General features: G+C 45.5%; 10 protein-coding genes across 10 annotated transcripts; 3 read left to right on the forward strand and 7 right to left on the reverse strand.

Moving 5' to 3' along the window:
* Positions 1–109: 109 nt before the first annotated feature.
* On the reverse strand, positions 110–2572 carry KUCA_T00001800001 (uncharacterized protein; the record flags this gene model as incomplete). Its single annotated transcript, XM_022604017.1, has 1 exon — positions 110–2572. One exon carries the CDS (start codon positions 2570–2572, stop codon positions 110–112), a length of 2463 nt encoding a protein of 820 aa, XP_022457841.1.
* Positions 2573–2824: 252 nt separating this feature from the next.
* On the reverse strand, positions 2825–3874 carry KUCA_T00001801001 (uncharacterized protein; the record flags this gene model as incomplete). The annotated part of the gene is made up of 1 exon (XM_022604020.1): positions 2825–3874. One exon carries the CDS (start codon positions 3872–3874, stop codon positions 2825–2827), a length of 1050 nt encoding a protein of 349 aa, XP_022457842.1.
* A 591-nt stretch (positions 3875–4465) lies between these two features.
* On the forward strand, positions 4466–5596 carry KUCA_T00001802001 (uncharacterized protein; the record flags this gene model as incomplete). Its single annotated transcript, XM_022604021.1, has 1 exon — positions 4466–5596. One exon carries the CDS (start codon positions 4466–4468, stop codon positions 5594–5596), a length of 1131 nt encoding a protein of 376 aa, XP_022457843.1.
* A 258-nt stretch (positions 5597–5854) lies between these two features.
* On the forward strand, positions 5855–6640 carry KUCA_T00001803001 (uncharacterized protein; the record flags this gene model as incomplete). The annotated part of the gene is made up of 1 exon (XM_022604022.1): positions 5855–6640. The coding sequence occupies one exon, from the start codon at positions 5855–5857 to the stop codon at positions 6638–6640; it is 786 nt and encodes a 261-aa protein (XP_022457844.1).
* Positions 6641–7143: 503 nt separating this feature from the next.
* Positions 7144–9963, reverse strand: KUCA_T00001804001 (uncharacterized protein; the record flags this gene model as incomplete). Its single annotated transcript, XM_022604023.1, has 1 exon — positions 7144–9963. The coding sequence occupies one exon, from the start codon at positions 9961–9963 to the stop codon at positions 7144–7146; it is 2820 nt and encodes a 939-aa protein (XP_022457845.1).
* Positions 9964–10629: 666 nt separating this feature from the next.
* On the forward strand, positions 10630–11061 carry KUCA_T00001805001 (uncharacterized protein; the record flags this gene model as incomplete). Its single annotated transcript, XM_022604024.1, has 1 exon — positions 10630–11061. One exon carries the CDS (start codon positions 10630–10632, stop codon positions 11059–11061), a length of 432 nt encoding a protein of 143 aa, XP_022457846.1.
* A 362-nt stretch (positions 11062–11423) lies between these two features.
* On the reverse strand, positions 11424–13448 carry KUCA_T00001806001 (uncharacterized protein; the record flags this gene model as incomplete). The annotated part of the gene is made up of 1 exon (XM_022604025.1): positions 11424–13448. The coding sequence occupies one exon, from the start codon at positions 13446–13448 to the stop codon at positions 11424–11426; it is 2025 nt and encodes a 674-aa protein (XP_022457847.1).
* A 346-nt stretch (positions 13449–13794) lies between these two features.
* KUCA_T00001807001 (uncharacterized protein) lies at positions 13795–15029 on the reverse strand (the record flags this gene model as incomplete). Its single annotated transcript, XM_022604026.1, has 2 exons — positions 13795–14791; positions 14842–15029. 2 exons carry the CDS (start codon positions 15027–15029, stop codon positions 13795–13797), a joined length of 1185 nt encoding a protein of 394 aa, XP_022457848.1.
* A 199-nt stretch (positions 15030–15228) lies between these two features.
* Positions 15229–16857, reverse strand: KUCA_T00001808001 (uncharacterized protein; the record flags this gene model as incomplete). Its single annotated transcript, XM_022604027.1, has 1 exon — positions 15229–16857. One exon carries the CDS (start codon positions 16855–16857, stop codon positions 15229–15231), a length of 1629 nt encoding a protein of 542 aa, XP_022457849.1.
* Positions 16858–17267: 410 nt separating this feature from the next.
* Positions 17268–17981, reverse strand: KUCA_T00001809001 (uncharacterized protein; the record flags this gene model as incomplete). The annotated part of the gene is made up of 1 exon (XM_022604028.1): positions 17268–17981. One exon carries the CDS (start codon positions 17979–17981, stop codon positions 17268–17270), a length of 714 nt encoding a protein of 237 aa, XP_022457850.1.
* Between the last annotated feature and the right edge of the window lie 91 nt (positions 17982–18072).

Genomic DNA, 18072 nt, shown 5'->3' on the forward strand with positions numbered 1-18072 from the left:
CAGCTCTAGCCGCTACATTTCAATTGATAGCGGAACTGTCGAAACTTCTGCATTCTTGTTGGAGCAAACGACTAAGATTCGTTGTAATGAAGTTGATTCGATTCTTTAACTACATCATTCTGGGACGTCCCATCCCTAAACGCTTCTTTCCAGTCCCAGACGTTACACCTCTCGGTGGAGCAAACTTGGGCGAGTTGACCAAGGGTTGAAGAGGACTGTTGGAATGACCCGTTGCTGAAGAGATCGAAACCTCCGAGTTCGCGCCCCTCCTCTCCATGTTAATATGCGGCAGTCTATTGAGATTGCGTTGCCCTTCCTGCCCTTCGAATTTTCTCTTGAAACGCCCGGATAGACCACTAACTTCTCTTGGAGCGTTCATTGGAGCATACAGAGCCGTAGTGATTCCAGACCCCACGATTGCAGCACCACCGATAGCCTCAAGCAGTTGACGTTCTTCATCACTAACCGACTGAAATTTCTTCGTCATTGCTTCATACAGCAGTTTTCGTATACCCAGGTCAAGAGTGTCCAGTTTTGGCTCCATCTTCCCCAAGCCTTTCAGCAAAGGAGAAACCTCCAGAGACGTTTCAGAATCTATAGCCCTCCTTTCAAACGAAGAAAGCATCAGAAGTCTTTGACTACGAGTTGCAGCAACATAAAAACACCGAACCTCCTCGTCAATCGCATTTTCATCACCTTTTGGTACCGTGAACTCCTCGTCCTCATCTGCCTTGAAGGCATTGTAATTTGGGAACACGCCCATGGTTAAACCAGGAACAAAAACAATAGGCCATTCCAGTCCTTTGGCAGCATGAATAGTTGAGATTGTCACCTTTGTTTGGGCTTCTTCTTTCTCGGCTGAGTAGAAATGAATAGACTCCAAAAAGCTGTCCAAGAAAGACTGTTCAGTTTCGGTTTTTAAATCTTCCAAAATCTCTTCAGCAGGCTCAAATTCACGAATCTGGTTCCTTAGCTCTTCCAGATCATTTTCAGGCAACTCATCATCTCTCAGTTCTCGTTTAGACCTTTTGGACTTCTCTTCTCTGACACAATTAGCCAAATCGGTAGTCCTAGCAATTCTATCAAAAGCGGCTAAAACACCATCCAATGGATTTTCAGCAACAGAAATGTCTTCTCGACATTGTTGAATTAATGAGAGATATTCTTTCAGACCCGAAACAACCCCGGAGCCAAGTTTAATGCCAGTGCCTTCAATAACTCCTATGAGCATGTCACTAACACCCACATTGTTAAAGCCAACACTGCTCTGGAATTGTGATAATAACTTTTCCAAAGAAACAGCACCAACTTTTCGAGCAGGAAAGTTTATTGTTCTGGAGAATGCCAAAACATCCAGATCACTCGAGACAACCCTCAAGTAGTCCAACATGCTTCTCACAACCTTCAAATCCCAAAAGGCCTGGCCTTGCACAAGATGGTAAGGGATTTTCTTCTTCATAAGCTCCTGCTCAACAACTCGTGACAAGAACCGCGATCGCAAGAGTATGGCGACATCTGAGTATTCGAAGAGATGTGGCATTGCTTTGAGCATAGAGATTTGGTCGGATATCCAACGAGCCTCGTCATTATTAGTTCGGTGCTTTGAATGAACAACAGGTATTTTGACACTGCAAATGCTCCTTAGCGATTTGGAAGTTCTTTTCGCAGTCTGGTGACCCATAATCGCCTCTGAAACATTCAAAATCGAGGCTGTAGACCTGTAATTGGTATTCAAATTCACCTGATGCAAGTTTTCATACCGTTTTGCCATACTGCGGAAACTGGCTGGATCCGCACTCCTAAATCCATATATGCTCTGATCTGGATCACCAACTACAGTGACGTTGTGTTGAAACTTTGTAGACCTATCACCAAGCGCAAACAGAAGATCCAGCTGGACCTTGTTGGTGTCCTGGAACTCATCTACCAGCACATGTCGCACAAAGTCAAGGCACTTGCCGTTATCTCTAGCTAGTCGAAGACCATATAGCAAAATATCGTCAAAATCTAGGAGACCATGTGACTCAAGGTAAGAGTCGTACATCGTGTAAACCGAGGCAATTTCAGCAGAATGACGTGGAATTGCGCGGTAAGCATCTGGAGTGATTCCTTGTGCTTTGAGCTTGGAAATATACCCTCTGGCTTTGGCCCTTTCCTTCTCACCCAAGTCTGGACAAGTGTGTTTCATAACACTCTTCGTATCTGTCTCATCAGCAACGCCAAAATCAGGTCTCAAACCACATTTTCCATGATAACGTCTTAATAATCGGATGCATATGCTATGGAATGTTCCGATAAACAGCTCTGAGACCGGAACTTCAAACGGACTAAGCATTGCCGTTAACCGCTCTACCATTTCATTGGCGGCTTTCTTGGTGAACGTCGTGACAATTATCTTGCTAGGGGGGATTTTCTTTTCCAAGATCAAAAATGCAACCCGAGAGGTCAGAACTCTCGTTTTCCCAGTTCCGGGACCTGCAACGATCTGAATGGGACGGCTAGGATCAGCTGTGACAGCGGTTAGCTGGGCTTCATTGAGGCCAATGAAGAGGTCTAGCAAGTTCGGTTTCATTCCGGCTGTGTTCAAGTCCACAACATGCGACTTTGCTAAAATACTTTCGCACGTTTCGTCAATTTGCTGGCCTTTTCCGCTATTTTTTTGGCGATTTTTCAGTGTTTTACGCGCGCCATGTGTTACTCTTTGCGCGTCTATCTTAATGTTTACCGTTGGCGATGGCCTCGGCGCTCCACGCCGCACGCTTATGGGCGGTTAAAGTTGAGGGTAAAACTACATCCAAGATTCACATTAAAAAATACCTGATCTTTATTTTTTCGCCCTCTTTCCATTTACTAGCTTACCAGCCGAAGGTTTCCTTTTCTTTACCATCGAAGTCAGATCATTAACGGCAGCTGGAGCCGGCGCTTCTTTAGGCGCTGCTGTAGGAGCAGCTTGGCCCAAAATCCCTTCAATAATACGGTCTTTTTCTTCCTTCATCTTTTCTTCTGGATCCTTTTTGAGATCTGCAAGACGGACCTTCATGTCCTGAAGTAAATCAGTGTCAACACCTGAAGCCGCAGCGCGCATACTTGCAATTGCTAGCTCCATCTGCTTGATAGCTTTGGCAGTAGATTCCGGATCTTCGACGCAAAACTCAAAAGCAAGTGATAATTTGTAATGTGACTCTGAGAGAAGACCATTTCCAATTGGATATAGTAGTTCGCGTAGCTTCAAAGAACTTTCTAGGTCAGTTGCTGCCTGCTGGAAATTCTCAGCCTCCAGCGACACTTCGCCTAGAATGTCATACACATCTGCTAATTTCTTTCTGATGAGCGTCTGAGGATCAGAAGGTTCTTCTGATTCGGATTGGAGGAGTGGCTCTGTCTTTTTAACGTCATCTTTCTCATCGAACTCTGCCAATTGAGCCTCAAAGAGCGTTCTTGTGAGATCTAGGATTTCCCATGCAACCTCAAAATCTGTCTGCTCTTCTTCCTCTGCTTCGTTTTCATCCTGATCATCTTCTGAATCAGATTCCTCTGCTTTTTGTGGGCCCTCATCCTCGCTAACATCGTCCTCTTCAGCAAGAGGAACTTCCTCACTAAACTGAAATCTCGAGTCTTTCTCTGTTGGAGCTTCTTCATCATCGGGTTTCTCATCTCCGCCAGTCACACCACCCAACACCTGTGAGTTTGCAACAGCACACTGGAACAAAGCCTTTCCGTATAAGAACAGCAAATCTGCATCCTCTGAACCTGAAGCGGCCGCGGCCTTTTCACACGCTTCAGCGTACTTGTCAGCAGCAGCACTATAGTCTTTGGAAGCGTATAGCGATGCTGCCGTGTTTATGAGTTTCTGAACGTCTTCTGGATAGGCCATTGGAAAGCAATTGAAGCAAACTCAGGAAAAGATTGTATTTGTGTGGAGAAAGGCACTACGCGTTCATGGTGCAGTGGGTAATTATATGTCGTGCAGAGAACAGTTAAGAACGTTTTTTGGGTCGTGGACAGTACACTGCCATTTCCTACCGGGCACAAAATCACGCGTCGCAGTCTGGAATTAAACGCGGCATCCAACAAACAAAGACAATGCACTCAACACTGGACATTTTTTCTGTCAACATAGTTCAAACTACCCGAAAACAAGCACTCGGATTGATTAAGGTATGACAGTTGAGCGTGAGTATTTTTTTTCCTCATTGAATGCCGTTTCATGAGGATTCCCTTGTTTCCTTCCAGAACACCCGCCCTCTAGGTTTCAAGTTCCAGCCGACTAACGTTATCCAAAAAAGACTCAAGTGAAAGTCTGGTATATCCAGCAGAGGATATCAAGCAGGAAGATCACTTTGGTGATTCTTCTGCTGCTGCAGTGAAGATAATTCGCCGCAATCTTAATGGCTACGTGGGCTTCGCCAATCTACCCAAACAGTGGCACCGCAAGTCCATTAAGCGCGGTTTCAACTTGAACGTGATGGTAGTGGGTGAAAGCGGTCTCGGTAAGTCCACTTTGATCAACACTTTGTTCAATCGTGAACTTTATGCTGAGAAAGAGGCCCGTAATCCGGGCGACGAACCGGCCAGCTCGGTGCGCATTGAGACTGTTTCTACGGATATCGAAGAAAACGGCGTTAAACTGCACTTGACTGTTGTTGATACGCCCGGATTTGGTGATGCTTTGAACAACGTGGATTCATGGAGAGTGATTGTAGACGAGATCAACTCGCGTTTCGACCAATATCTGGAAGCTGAAACCAAGATCAATCGCACCAACATTGCTGACAACAGAGTGCATGCTTTGCTTTACTTTATTGAGCCAACCGGCCATGCTTTGAAGAGTCTGGACATTACGTTCATGAAACAGGTTCATGAAAAAGTCAATCTGATTCCGGTCATCGCAAAATCAGACACCATGACCGAGGACGAGGTTCTAGAGTTCAAGACGCGTATTCTGGACGATATCAAGAACCAGGGAATCAATTACTTTGTTCCTGAGCAATTCGACAACGAAGATGACGAGACTGTCAGTTCCACAGAGGAGATCCTGTCACGCATCCCATTTGCCATTGTGGGTTCTACCAAAGAGCTACAAACTGAGGATGGAAGGATTGTCAGAGGCCGGAGCTACCCATGGGGTATTGTTGAGGTAGACAACGAAGACCACTGCGACTTCATCAAGCTGCGTCAATTGTTGATCCGCAATTTCCTGGAGGATCTCAAGGAGAAGACCTCCAAGATTCTGTACGAGAACTATAGAAGCGAAAAACTCAAACGTCTTGGAATTGAACAGGATGACTCTGTTTTCCGCGAGTTTGACCCTGTCGTGAAACAGGAGGAGGAACGTGCGTTACACGAGGCTAAGCTGGCTAAGATGGAGGCTGAGATGAAGTCTGTTTTCCAGCACAAGGTGAGCGAGCGCGAGAAAAAGCTGCAGAAGTCAGAGGCTGAGCTTTTCACGAGGCACAAAGAGATGCGCGAGAAGCTCTTAAAGCAAATCAAAATGCTCGAAGAGAAGAAGCGTGATCTCGAGAATTTGCGTGTGGCGCCGGCTTCTGAGCCTACCGCCAGCCAGCCCTCAAAGTCGCGTAAGGGCTTTTTGCGTTGATTTCACCACTGGCTCGTAGTATTTGTTGGTATTGTTCAATCCTTTTCTACCTTAAGTTCTATCTATATGAAGTTTTAGTAGCAATTGCCCGTTTGAGAGTAGGTAGCTAAAATGCCTGTCGTGCCGTTACTAGTCACCGACAAAAAAATGACAGATAGTTATCGTGTGGATTGCCGTGTCAATGAAGCTTCTTTCCGGTGACCCCTCTCCTTTTTCTTTCCAATTACTATCTTTTGACATTCCTATTTCAACAAAGCCATGTCTCAGACTCCAAAGCCTTCTGCCCAACCAAAGGCGGTTATTCCCCCCACTATCAAAGATGTGGTGAACACCACCCAGTTTGCGTGGTTCATCGGCCATGCCATCACCCTTTTCTCTGGAACCTTTTACTTTCTGACTTACCGTGCGGGTGGACAGTTCAATTCGTTCTGTTTTGGCCTGCTTTTCCTATCTGTCGTTGAATCGTTTGGAATTATTCTCTACCAAGAGTATTTGATGGGTTCGCTGAGCCTCCAGCCTCTTGCACTTTTGACTGATGACAACGTGCAATACGTTGCTCTGGCGTTGGCTTTTCTCACAATTCTACCCAGTGTTGTGTTTGCAGTCGTTCCTTTCATGATTTTTGCTGTTTTCCATATCCTGAGCTATTCGCGTTCTACGCTGTTTCCCGTTTTTGGAGTGCCATCTGAGTCTAAGATTTCCGTGTTTGTGGCTAACTTTGTCCAGACACACCATGACAAGTCCGTGTATATTGGATCCACTTTTGAGCTGATCACGCTTGTTTGGTTTCTTTTGGGAGCTTTGTTATGGAGAAAGGGCTACTGGCTTGGATTGCTGATCTACGCTTACTTCATCAAGCTTAGATATGACAAGTCAATCATTACGAGATCTGTGCTCAAGTCATGGGAAGTCAAGGTTGACGGACTTGTTTCACACCCATCCGTTCCGGTCCAGGTTAAGTCTACTTGGTTGCAATTGAAGCAACTCCTCAAGCAGTTTGGTGGTCCGGCTCTCGACTCCGACGCTTCAGCTGCTAGAGATTAAGGGGAAATGGAGCATACGGTGGCCTCCTGTACAACTACCGGATACGTCCTGAGATCTATATAAATGTGTATGTGGATCCTATATATGTGCTATAATTTTGAGGTAGGTCTCTCTGGGACACTGTAGTGTAATGCATTATTGTAAGATTTTTCATTCTCCACACTCAATTGCAGAGAAGATCATTATGTATATCTTCTTTCTTGAACTAAAGAAGCAAACATCTAGCATGAAGTACCAAACAATTACCGTTTGTGTTTGGGAGCTAGCGTTTTCAGCATGTGAAGTAGAAAGTCAGCAGCAGCCCCGATGCGAAGGGCACATTTCCGGGGACGTTGATGAAAATTATGGCCTCGGCTCAATGCCACTGCTACTCTGTTTTCTCAAATGCTTGGTTTATACGTTAAAAAAGATACAGAAGAATTGCAACAGTTCAGACATTCATCGACATATCGTGAAGGCAAACACATCAAAGTCAGCCTTTATTAAGGGGTTCTCCTTCTCCACTAGCCAGACTCAACGGGAGAATCATGAGAAGCAGTGTGCTGGATATAATTGGCCGTAGAAATTAGTCGGCGCTGTTCATCAACATCCCAGTTCATATCGCCTTTGCTGGTACTTCTAAAAAGCCCCAGGTCTTGACCCGAAGCTTCATCCTCGGCGTCTTCATCTTCGGAGTCCTCAGACACTTCCTCCTCATCTTTGTAAAGGGGATGGTCCTTTTTGGCATAGCTCTGGCCGTCATCATTCGGATCCTCGTAGTCGTCTTCCTCGCCTAAGGATGCATGTGGATGTGGAGGTGGTGGAGCATGGAGAGTGCGCCACGATTCTTCTTCTGAATCGTCGTCTTCGTCACTAGATCCAAACTTATCCGGGAAGTTGTTCGTTATTTGTTGAGACATGTAGCGCGAAAACTTGTCACCAGAATCGTCATCAGAATGGCTTCCATCCTCATTGGCACCAGAGCTGTAGTATTCGTCACCTGCTACACCGAAAGCCTGATCATCGTGTTCAACTGTTTGAAACTCTTCGTCATCATAGTCATAGTATTCATCCTCACGACGTGATTCTCCTTCTTCGTCATCATCGTCGTTTTCGGGTTCCATTATCAGCGAATCGCCAACGTCATCCTCTGAGTCCCCAGCCTCCTGCTCAACAACAGTATCGCCCAGAATTGAGTTGTACTTCTCCCGTGTCTGCACCAAAGTCTCATAGACGTAAGACTGCCACGTAGAAAGCGTGACAGCATCACGCACAGTGCTGAAGCTTGCTTCGTCGATATAAATCGTTGTGAACTTCACCACCTCTTCTGCAATCAAAGTGAGGTGGCCCATATAACCGAGTCTCAACCCGGTCTGTTCTTCATAGTCATCACATCTCTTCTGGCCATCTATAATCAACTGCGTAATTGCACCCCTGGTGAACAAATCAGTAGCCAAGAACCTATTGTATCCCAGATCCATTGGTCCGTTCAAAATCTGCTGAACTATGTCAAAGACCACGTTGTGTAAGAAATTGTTCCATGGAAACTTGAAGAACATGTTCAAAATCACGTTGATCACATTGCTATCGTAAAGGGCTATTTTCAGCTTATCACCAACGACAGGACTTCCGCGAATCTTGTCACCAATAATATCTTGAGAGGGTTCATCATCTGTGACACTCTGTTCTCCGGTTGATTCGGCTTCAACTCCTTCCACCACATTCTCGGTATCAATGCTGATAATCTCACCAACTTCAGTGTCAGCAGCCACACTCAAATTGCCAATATCCCTGGAGATTTCGTCATCGGTAGAAGCAACTGATTTGGGGGAGCTAGGATCTTTCAAAGATTCTTTCTGCAATGCCTTGAGTCTGTCTCTTTCGGTATCGCGTTCACGCACCGTCGGTTCACCGTCTTCGTGATTGAGAAGTGCCATGTTAGAGCAGTGCAATAGTTCAGCCACAAGCTCACAGATTTTAAATCTCTCAAAGCCCAAAGGCTCAATAGTTCCGAACGGAGTCTCCAAAATGCGCTGCACCTTCTTTCCAAGCATTTCAGTGAAATCTGGGATAGCCTCAGCGAAAACTTTCACTAAAGTTCCGAGGTAAATTGGATCACGTAGCGTGGGAGGGTGTGATTCAATAGTAGTGTAGAGAACAGGCACAAAATCATAATCTGAATTGTTCTTCCTGATTATCTCAATGACAATTCCAACTGCATTCGATAAGCCAGTTCCCCCGTTCAGCATCATGGCAACCAGTTTGCGCACCATTGGCTCAGAAACAAGCTCTCGGCTCAGTTCGTTGGGACCAATTGTGGTGTTATCCGTGTTGGAATTTGCGGAAATGGTGATGAAAGCCTTCAAGAAGTCACCAGCAGCCGATTGAACCGTAGAGGGGATATCTGGACCAAGATGATCGATCAAACCAGGAATAAGTCTTTGTTCCTGGAGTATATCTATCACACCTGTCGAAGCATCCGGTTTGTCCGTCGAAATCACTTTCAGTAGGAAGTCCATCAGCGGAGGAGTGTCTATATGTCTCATGAATCTCTCCACTAGCTGCGGCTGTTGCAGAATGAACTGGATCATCTCGTCCATCTTCATGTCTAGTAAGTGTTCGTTAATCTTCATAAAGTATGTTGCAGAGAACATCGGCAGCGGTGCTGGCTTGTCCAGGATGGTCCACAGGTTATCCAGCAGCGCTGATTTTTCCATAAACTCGTCAGTGATGGACCACACGTCGGCGCTTAGAATCTCAGCAGCTACCTGGGCCCGACGTGAATGGGCCTCGGCTGCCGTTTCTTCCTGGTCTTCGAGATCATTGTCATCGCCGTTGAGGTCATTGTCATCGCTGGAATCATATTTTGACAGTTCACCGGAGTCGTACTCGGAGTCAGAATCCGAATCTGTTTCATTTGGATCCTTTTCATTAATCTCAGCCTCCGTCGTCTCTTCTTCCTCTGTTGGATCGACTGGATCGGCCTGCTCTTCAGGCTTGACATCCGCATTTTCCGGCTCAGTCGATTCAATTTCGGATCGATGGGGATTTTGCTCGATGGTCTCAAGATTTGGTTTTGCAACAGTTTCAAAGTCGCTATCCTCCTCATTTTCGAACTTAAGTCTCACTTGCTCTTGCTGGTAATCATCGTCTTCAACGATTAGCTCAACCAACTGCTCGAGCACATGCGGCTCTCTCAGATATTCAATTAGTCTTGAGTTGGAACCCAGTAACTCCGAAAGCAAATCTTGTTCATCCAGTAGCTGGTCCAAGCTGAAGTCGGATTCCAGTAGCTTTGTCACTGGCGACGAGTAGTTGTTCGCAAATTTCCAGAATCCAGACATGATGCGAGCCGGTGTGTGAACAGGATGAAATAATGGGATAGAATGTATTCGATTTGATGAATTCTGCCTTGTCTTGATAAGTTGGATAAGCAGAAAAATGCCTTGTTTGTTCGGAGCGAAAGTTTCTCGATTGTGGCACAAGCACTATCTTATATCGAAGGAATGGCTTGTTCGATAGCAAACGGCTCAGAATCTCCAAAATCAGAAATATAACACTTTCTTCACAAAAAGCAGCTTATAGGCTTCTTTATGGTTTGTTTCAGAGAATTTTGGCTTGTTTCAAACCTGGTTGTCTGATCCCTTGGTAATCTCAACAGAAAGTAGTGTCGATTTATATCACCAATCACAGATTTCCCTCTCAAATCTAAAGAATGAAGGCTTTTCGCTCCCTCTTTCTCTCTGAGTTCTCCGATAGGAATATGCGGTCGTAAAAAACGTTAGATGATGCCTGGTACAACTCTCAGAGACCAAGTGGCATATATGCTAGTGACCCAGATTTCAGATTCAAAGGCTTGTTCTAATATTGAAATTGTCACAGAGGCTAAGAACCAAATTTGCAACAAGAAATCAACGATAGCCGGGAAAGGTGCCTCCAAAATGCCCACAAACAACGGAGTAAAATGAGAAGGCCCTCCTGCAAATGGTCAAACAGCTCCCGCGGTTGAAATGGGATATACTCGTCGGCGTTGCGCTGAAAAGTCCGTAATAGCAGGTCCGATGGCGGTGCTTTTGAATCAAAGATACAATGCCTGTTTGCAGCCGTGGGAATGCCGTTGGGTTAACTCTTTGCCGTTGATCACCACCACTAAAAAGGCCAAATGGTTCAACGAATCGGACGAAGAGGTCGTGTGGAGTCAGGTTCTGGCGGATGATCCTGGTCGACCGAGGGTATTTCCGAGGAAGTATCTGGGTATTTTGGGTATACACTACCTGAATCTGCGAAGTTGGGGAGTGGTGAAAGGCGTAGTTTTGCGCAATTGCGGGAGATCCTCGGAATCTCGACGACCTTTTTCCGAGGAAACGGGAGAACGTCCAATGAATCTTACCACAATGGAAAGAGAGACAGGTCGAGGATTTGTATCCAAAAAAGTGTTTTGAGAAGTTGGATACCAAAAACTCGAGAATTCTTACGTTGTGAATGAAATCGATCTAGTTTGGCCTTTTAAAAGTTTGGCGTGGTACAGATATCGTGCTTTTGAAGCAATCTGACGGTTTCTATAATCAGCAGATGATATAATATGCGGGTTTGCTCACTTCCATCACACGATTTTGCTAATTTTGTAACTCTTTTAGACAGTGACATGCTTTGAGCACAAGCAGATAATCTTGGAGGATTCTGAGAATTTTTTTGGGAATAAGTGTATATGATTTCGGGGTATTTCTAGTGGATTCAGCTTACCCCAACTTTTCATCACTTTCCCTTTCAAATTGGAAACTTCGATTGCCTTAGTTTTCTTCCTTCAAATTTCCACCTCAAACTGCTCCAACCAAGCAATGTCACGGTCAATCACGACCGGAATCGTCTCCTTATCAAACTTCGAATGAACAGTACTACTCAGCGAAACAGTACCGCGATACTCGACGAGCAACTTGAGAACATCCAGTACCAGAGGCGAGAAATCACCATACCAACGGTAATTCCATGCAGCCACTTTTGTCACTAGCTCAAGCACATAATCGGCATCCAGGAAAGCCTCCTTACGGGCCTTGGAGTTCAGTCCTTTGAAGCGATCGCCGTTCTTCTGAGTTTCAACATAATGGTTCAGCAGAACAGTAGCAGCAAAGATGTCGAATCTGGCATTGAGACAAGTTTTCAAAGCACTGACTCCTCCTTCTAGATGGTGAGTTCTAAATGAGCTCAATCCGAGCAGCTCCCACTCCAATGCAGAATGCTTGATATCGCTCGGATTGAGTGATCTTCGATCAGACTCCCATTTCAGAACGACCCTGAGATCATCGTAAAGGACGATAAATAAAGTGTCTAGCCATCTCTCGCACAGTCTTTTCTTGCGGAACCTCTCGACCTGTGAACTACTTCTCCGTCTGGGAGAAGGCGATCTTTCCTGATTGTAGCCATTGCCGTTAGCAGCTTCTGGAGTTAGAAGGTTCAGTTTGGACTTGGACTCTTCTTGGAGTGTTATACGATATTCGTCTTCCATCACAAACACATGTGACCGCAAACGCAGCAATTCGTCCCAGCCAATTTGTCTCGTCAAAACAGCCAGGAAATCGTAGGCCCTTTTGAAAGTCGGCTGAAGTAAAGTAGCCTGGTATATTCTCAAGAACAGAGGGTCTACTGCACCAATCTCTGAAGCTGGAGCAAATGTTACTGGCCCTCCAACTCCAGAGATACATCCAGACGATTCAGCCGTCTTCCAAATTTCGTCATAGGAGCCGTCCGCGGGAAGAGGAAAGGAGAAATCGGCCGGGTCAATTGCCTTGAAGATATCTTTCTTTCTTGGCGAATACATGGGACATGAGTTCAGAGCCAACAGGGCTGAAGAGTAGTCCAGTTTGAAGAAATGGACTTCCACAAGTGTGGCCCAACAGTCAAACTCAGCAGGTAGAGACTCCACCGCTCTAGTGGCAGGAATGAGAGCCAAATCAGGCCTTCCCTTTGAAAGCAGGTATTTTGCCTGTTCGTTAAGAAGAAGCCCGTCGCGAGGATTTTGAATCAAGCCTTCGTGCATCTCTTTTACAGCTTCCACCTCGCTGTTTTGAGAGAAAAGTAACTTCACCTTTAACAGTCTGAATTCATCAGGGATTTGCCCAGAAGCGCTCAACGCATCAATCTGGTCTATCGCAAATTGCTGGAGATTTGTGAGAGAAACCAGTCGCGTTAGAGCATCCACCAAATGGTTCTGGAGCAAAGTGGGTTTCTGGTGGATGTCTGAAGCACCGCAGAGCGGTCCTTTCGGCAGATGACGAACCAAAACCTCAACTGCAGTCTTTGCTGAGTGTGTGGATGCAATTGGGTTGAATTTGACCATCCCCGGTAACTGTCTTGCGATGTCGTCACCAAGAAGAACACTTCTGATCAAACACGAGGCCGTAGTCTCCTGCCAAATCGAGCTTTTCAGATCTCCATGAACCGTATTTTTCTTGCGATCGGCGTATATGAATTGCGTAGTTGCTACCGCCCCGGGGAATTCCATTCGAATTCGCAAGTCACCCTTTGAGAAGCAGTTGTAGGCACAGTAAGTCCCAACCTGGGGATGAGCAGAGGCACTAGCTGAAGACGATGTCTTCGTCTTTGTATTGCTCAATTGAACGGTGGTCAAATACGCAATAGGGGCCGCTGTCGCGGAAACATCAAGGCCTGTGACATAGTGATAGGCACCCGAATCTGAGTTTGTGGACTTGTGATAACGCGACAGGTGCACCAGATCTGGGGGGCCTAACTCCTCCAATTGTGGCAAATTGTTCGTGCGAATTCCAATGGACTCACCGAAGTTCTTTTCGTCAATTCGCGGAGTTGCAGACATTCCGGAGATACTTGTGGGCACAATTGGGCTATGGTGCTTTGTAGCGAGAGCGCGTGGTGATTCCCTAAGCCAAGAGGAAGATCCTTAGCCTTAGCCAAGAAATGGTTATGTGCCCTGTTTTTCACTATGGGTGTGCAAGTTTTTACCATTTGGCATGATTTTTTTAAACAAAAAACTCTTAGTTGAAACAAACACATCCAATTGAGATTAAATCTACATTATTATATCGTTATTGAGAAATATTTGGACGTATAGTTGGATGTTCCAAACTCGTGGTGTATGGACATTTGGTATGGTACACGCATTTTTCAAGGTGCTTTTGTGGAAGCCAGAACTATTGTCACGGCTATTCTCCATTTAATATGGGTATGCCTGTAAACTTTTCAAATTTCAGCTTCATATTCTCGTCGCCGACACCCTTTCCAATCAACACTAGTCTGGAGGTGGTCAACTCCAGACTAGAGTCATAGTCGTCGGCATCCACGATCTCGTAGGTCTTTCTCACACCCTGGATCACTTTGAAAGAGTCTTTTGAGTCATTGACTAATAGCAGACCCTTGATACGATGTATTTCCTCGTCCTCGTTCTCCCACAGAAGCTCCTGAAGGAATGACTCGACTTTTTTGATTTGAGCCAAGTCGAGTTTGGGGCCAAAATCAAGACTCACAGTAGATATCCTCGGATCGTGGAAACCTGTGGTGATATTTGCAATCGACTCAATCCCCCTATTTTCGTAGGAATGCAAATCTAGTATGTGATCCAGCGATATATCACCGTACGATGTAGAGTAGATAGGAGCAACTCCGTTGATTGCAGACACACGACGCCGTAATTCTTGAATCTTCTCCTCGCTAACTTTATCAGCTTTATTCAGAAGTAAGACATCGGCCACAGCAATTTGAACATGTGCAGTCGTGCTTCCTTCCGCACTGGCGGGTCTATCCTCAGATGTGTGGAAATGACCTCCCAGATCATCCAGAGATTGATCGATATTCTCACAATCTAAGACGGCGATTATGCCATCAATGTACACATTACTGGCTAATCCATCGTCTAGCCAAAACATTGCCGCAATTGGAGCCGGATCTGCCACTCCTGAAGTCTCTAATAGCACATGGTCGAATCCCGTATTCTTAGCAACTAGTCTCTCAATTGCGGCCACTCCATTATCCTTCACCGAACAACAAAGACAACCATTGCCGAGATCTAGCCATTCCTCGTAAGCTTGGTTATTTTTGTCTTTAACGGTAAGGGCCTTTTCGATTGGCGCCGAATCACCGAACTCGTTCAAGATCACAGCCAGTTTTCGGTCACCTCTTTTAGCTATCTGCTCCAGTAGCGTACTATATATGTTAATATCCACCAGTCTACTCATCAAAAGTATGCAACTAACCTTTTTCCAGATCCCAAGTACCCCGTTATGATCGTCACCGGTACCTTTTTGCTGGGAACATCCTCCAGTTGCTGTCTCTGTTGTTGCTGCTGTTCTTGTAGTCTCTTTGGGGCTTCTAGCGGTTCCACAGGAATCAGACAACCAGTATCATCAACTAGCATGGGTATTTCATCTTCAAAATCTGACATTCTTGTGAGCGGCGTACGTGATATCAATCGCTTAAGAGTAAAGAGTACGAGCTGGCCTGAGTTTTTCGAGATAAGAGCTTGTGTGGTCGTGTAAACTCCGATCTGAACTGATTATGTCAAAATAGTAAGCACAGACTAAACTGCAATTTTTCACTTTGAGAAACTCATATAAATATAAAATCTATAGATACAAATATGATCAGGTTCTAGATTTCAGCGTAGACAGGGTAATAAACATTACTGTGGGAACGACAATATTGTCATTGATGTCGGATACGGCCTCAAGTCCTGCAGCAATCACGCAAGCCACTGCAATGTCTGGAACAGAGTAGTCAATGCCTGCCACTTTATCGAATGCAGCGAGAGTCAGTGTAGAAACAATAACAAATGCAATTGTTCCCTCGGCAGACTTCTTGGAGTCCCACCAGTGATGACGCCCAAATCTGGTTCCGACCAGCGAGGCACTAGCATCTCCAAGTCCAACCGATATGAGTCCAGATACAGCTGCTTCAGTGGAAGCGTTTCCACTCCAGAACAGTGGAAGTGCAATTCCAAGCAACAGGAAAATATATGAGATGACCAAGGGACCATTTTTGTCCCTTTCATCTCGAAATTTGTCGAGACTGTCAGCTATGAAAGGCCCCAGTGGAGGCAGTCTCAAAGCCCGCAGTAGCTCAATTAGAACAAATAGCCCAATCACTCCAATTAAAGCCAACGACACAAAAAATGGGTCTGAAACCAAAGGATATGTCAGTATGGCCACGATAGTAAAATGCCAGACCTTTCTGCGAGTATCAAGAGCCCATGAAGGCGATAGTCTAAAAACGAGTGGTACCAGCAATACGAGCGAAATCAACCAAGCACCCAAAATCCTGAGACGGTCTCCTTGTTGAAAAAACAAATTTAGCCATGTCAGAGGATGCTGACCCAAAGCTCCCTTGAGCTGGTAGACGGATGCAAAGAAGAAGGTTGAACTAAAGCTGAGATACAGCAAGGTCAGTAGTCCAGTTCGCGCATGACCAGGCTGGGCAAGATACATCTTGTAAACGGGAGTATAAAGCACCAGACAACCAACCAAAGCAATCGACAGCTTCTGGAGAATAACCATGGTAATCTGTGAGTACGAGTCGACCCCAAAAACCAGCGATACCAGAAGAGTAGAAAACATCTGCTTCTCAGCATTGGAGAGAGATGATCCCGCATAGAACCCAAACCCTTTAGATATCAACAAGTGCAGAACCGGCGCAGCAAGAAACTGAGCCAATCTTCTATCCTCTATTCCCGCAGCCTGATACTCAGCGGCCACTGCAATTAGTAGTTTGGGCAAATCAGCCATTCCAGTCACCTGACATACAGATCCCACCACGAACGGAAGGTAGCTGGGCTTGGTCACCAAACAAACGAGCAACGGCAGCAGCACTGCGTATATCATATCGAAATCTGGAAATTGCGGTTCCTGAGCAGTATCAGGTTCGTCAGTCAAAAGCTGAGCCGAGTACTGTTTAAATTGGTGGTTAAAGATCACTGCCACTTGGGTGAGTAGGCCAAGCAGTGTCAAACCCACGGTAATTAAGTTTTCCTTGGCATCAGCATCATCAATGTTGTAGAGATAAAAGAGATTAATGATGAAAAGCAGTCCCATTACCTGGACAAACCTCTGAGGTGTTGTTGCCATCTCTAGTCTTTCGACGATATATTGGACCATTGTTTTGGCATCTGAGTCTTCCTCGGTGGGTTTTTCGGCAACCTGCTCCACAGCAGCCGGTTCCACCCGTTCTTCATTCACTCTTTGTCTGGTTTTCGACCTAGTGCTTTTTCTGGGCGGCATTTCTGGGTGGTGCGTGGTGTTTATGCTGATTGAATGATTAGGATGAAATATCGCAGGCGTGTTAATGTGCTGCTGACGTCGTGCGCCGTCGCATGAGCCGCACATGACAGGGAAAGATGGGGGCAGGTGGGGGAAAGACAGACTTGCTGAGTTATATATGGGTGCGAGGATGTGAAGAACAAACAATTAACAATTTTACTATTTCGAGAAGAATTATATATTTGGTGTAATTGTATTTGTAGAATGAGGGGCGGAGGTGGGGTTATATCAGGTGGAAGCAGTGTAAGCAAGCACACCTCGTGATACTGCTCTTGTATTCCAGATGATAAACTCTAACTGCAGACTCACCAGTAACAACCAGTTCTCTTGTTTGTAAATTAAGTCGCTCCAATACACTTCTTCCACCTATTTCACTGTTTGACCGGACGAGCACCAAAGATATCACTGCCAACACGAACACTCGTCGAACCTTGGCGAATGGCCTCCTTATAGTCAGCACTCATTCCCATAGATAACTTGAGTGAAATACCGAATTTAGACTCCAGTTTCTTCTGCACTTCGACCAGAGTCTTGAAGTCTTGGTTCTCGCCCTGTGATGTTGAAGCACCAAAAGAACCAATTGTCATGAGTCCTTCGAGAGAAAGACGGGGACACCCCGTCAGAATCGTCTGGGCCAAAGATTCACATTCATCTGGAGCAGCGCCGCTCTTCTGGTCTTCGCCGGAGGTGTTAACCTGGATATAAACGTTGATCACGGGAAGGTCTTCGGCACGAGTGTCATTGAGCTTTTTGGCTTTTTTCTCGCTATCAATCGTCTCAACAGCATACAAGTTGACCACATTCTTGGCTAGATCTTTGCACTTGTTGGTTTGGAGTCCACCAATGAAATGCCACTCTATGTCACCAGGAAGCACCTTGGCCTTCTCAATCAACTCCTGGACATAATTTTCACCAAAGTGGCGATATCCAACGTCATATAATGCTTGTATATCACTAGCTGGCTTCAGCTTTGAAACGCACACTAATCTGGTTCTTCCTGCACTCAGGCTTTCCACCTCCTTCTTAATGGTGTCCGCATTGGAAATCAGCTCTGATGCCCTTTCTGCAGTATACGTCAAACTCATGTCTCCTCTATATTTTGAAGCAAGTCTAATACCTCTGAATGTTTGTCTTAAGAACGGTTTTGTCTTTATGAAACCACCGACCCAAGATTGG

This window comes from Kuraishia capsulata, genomic scaffold (genome assembly GCF_000576695.1).
Source record: "Kuraishia capsulata CBS 1993 genomic scaffold, Kuraishia_capsulata_scaffold_2, whole genome shotgun sequence".
Classification (NCBI taxonomy): Eukaryota; Fungi; Ascomycota; class Pichiomycetes; order Pichiales; family Pichiaceae; genus Kuraishia; species Kuraishia capsulata.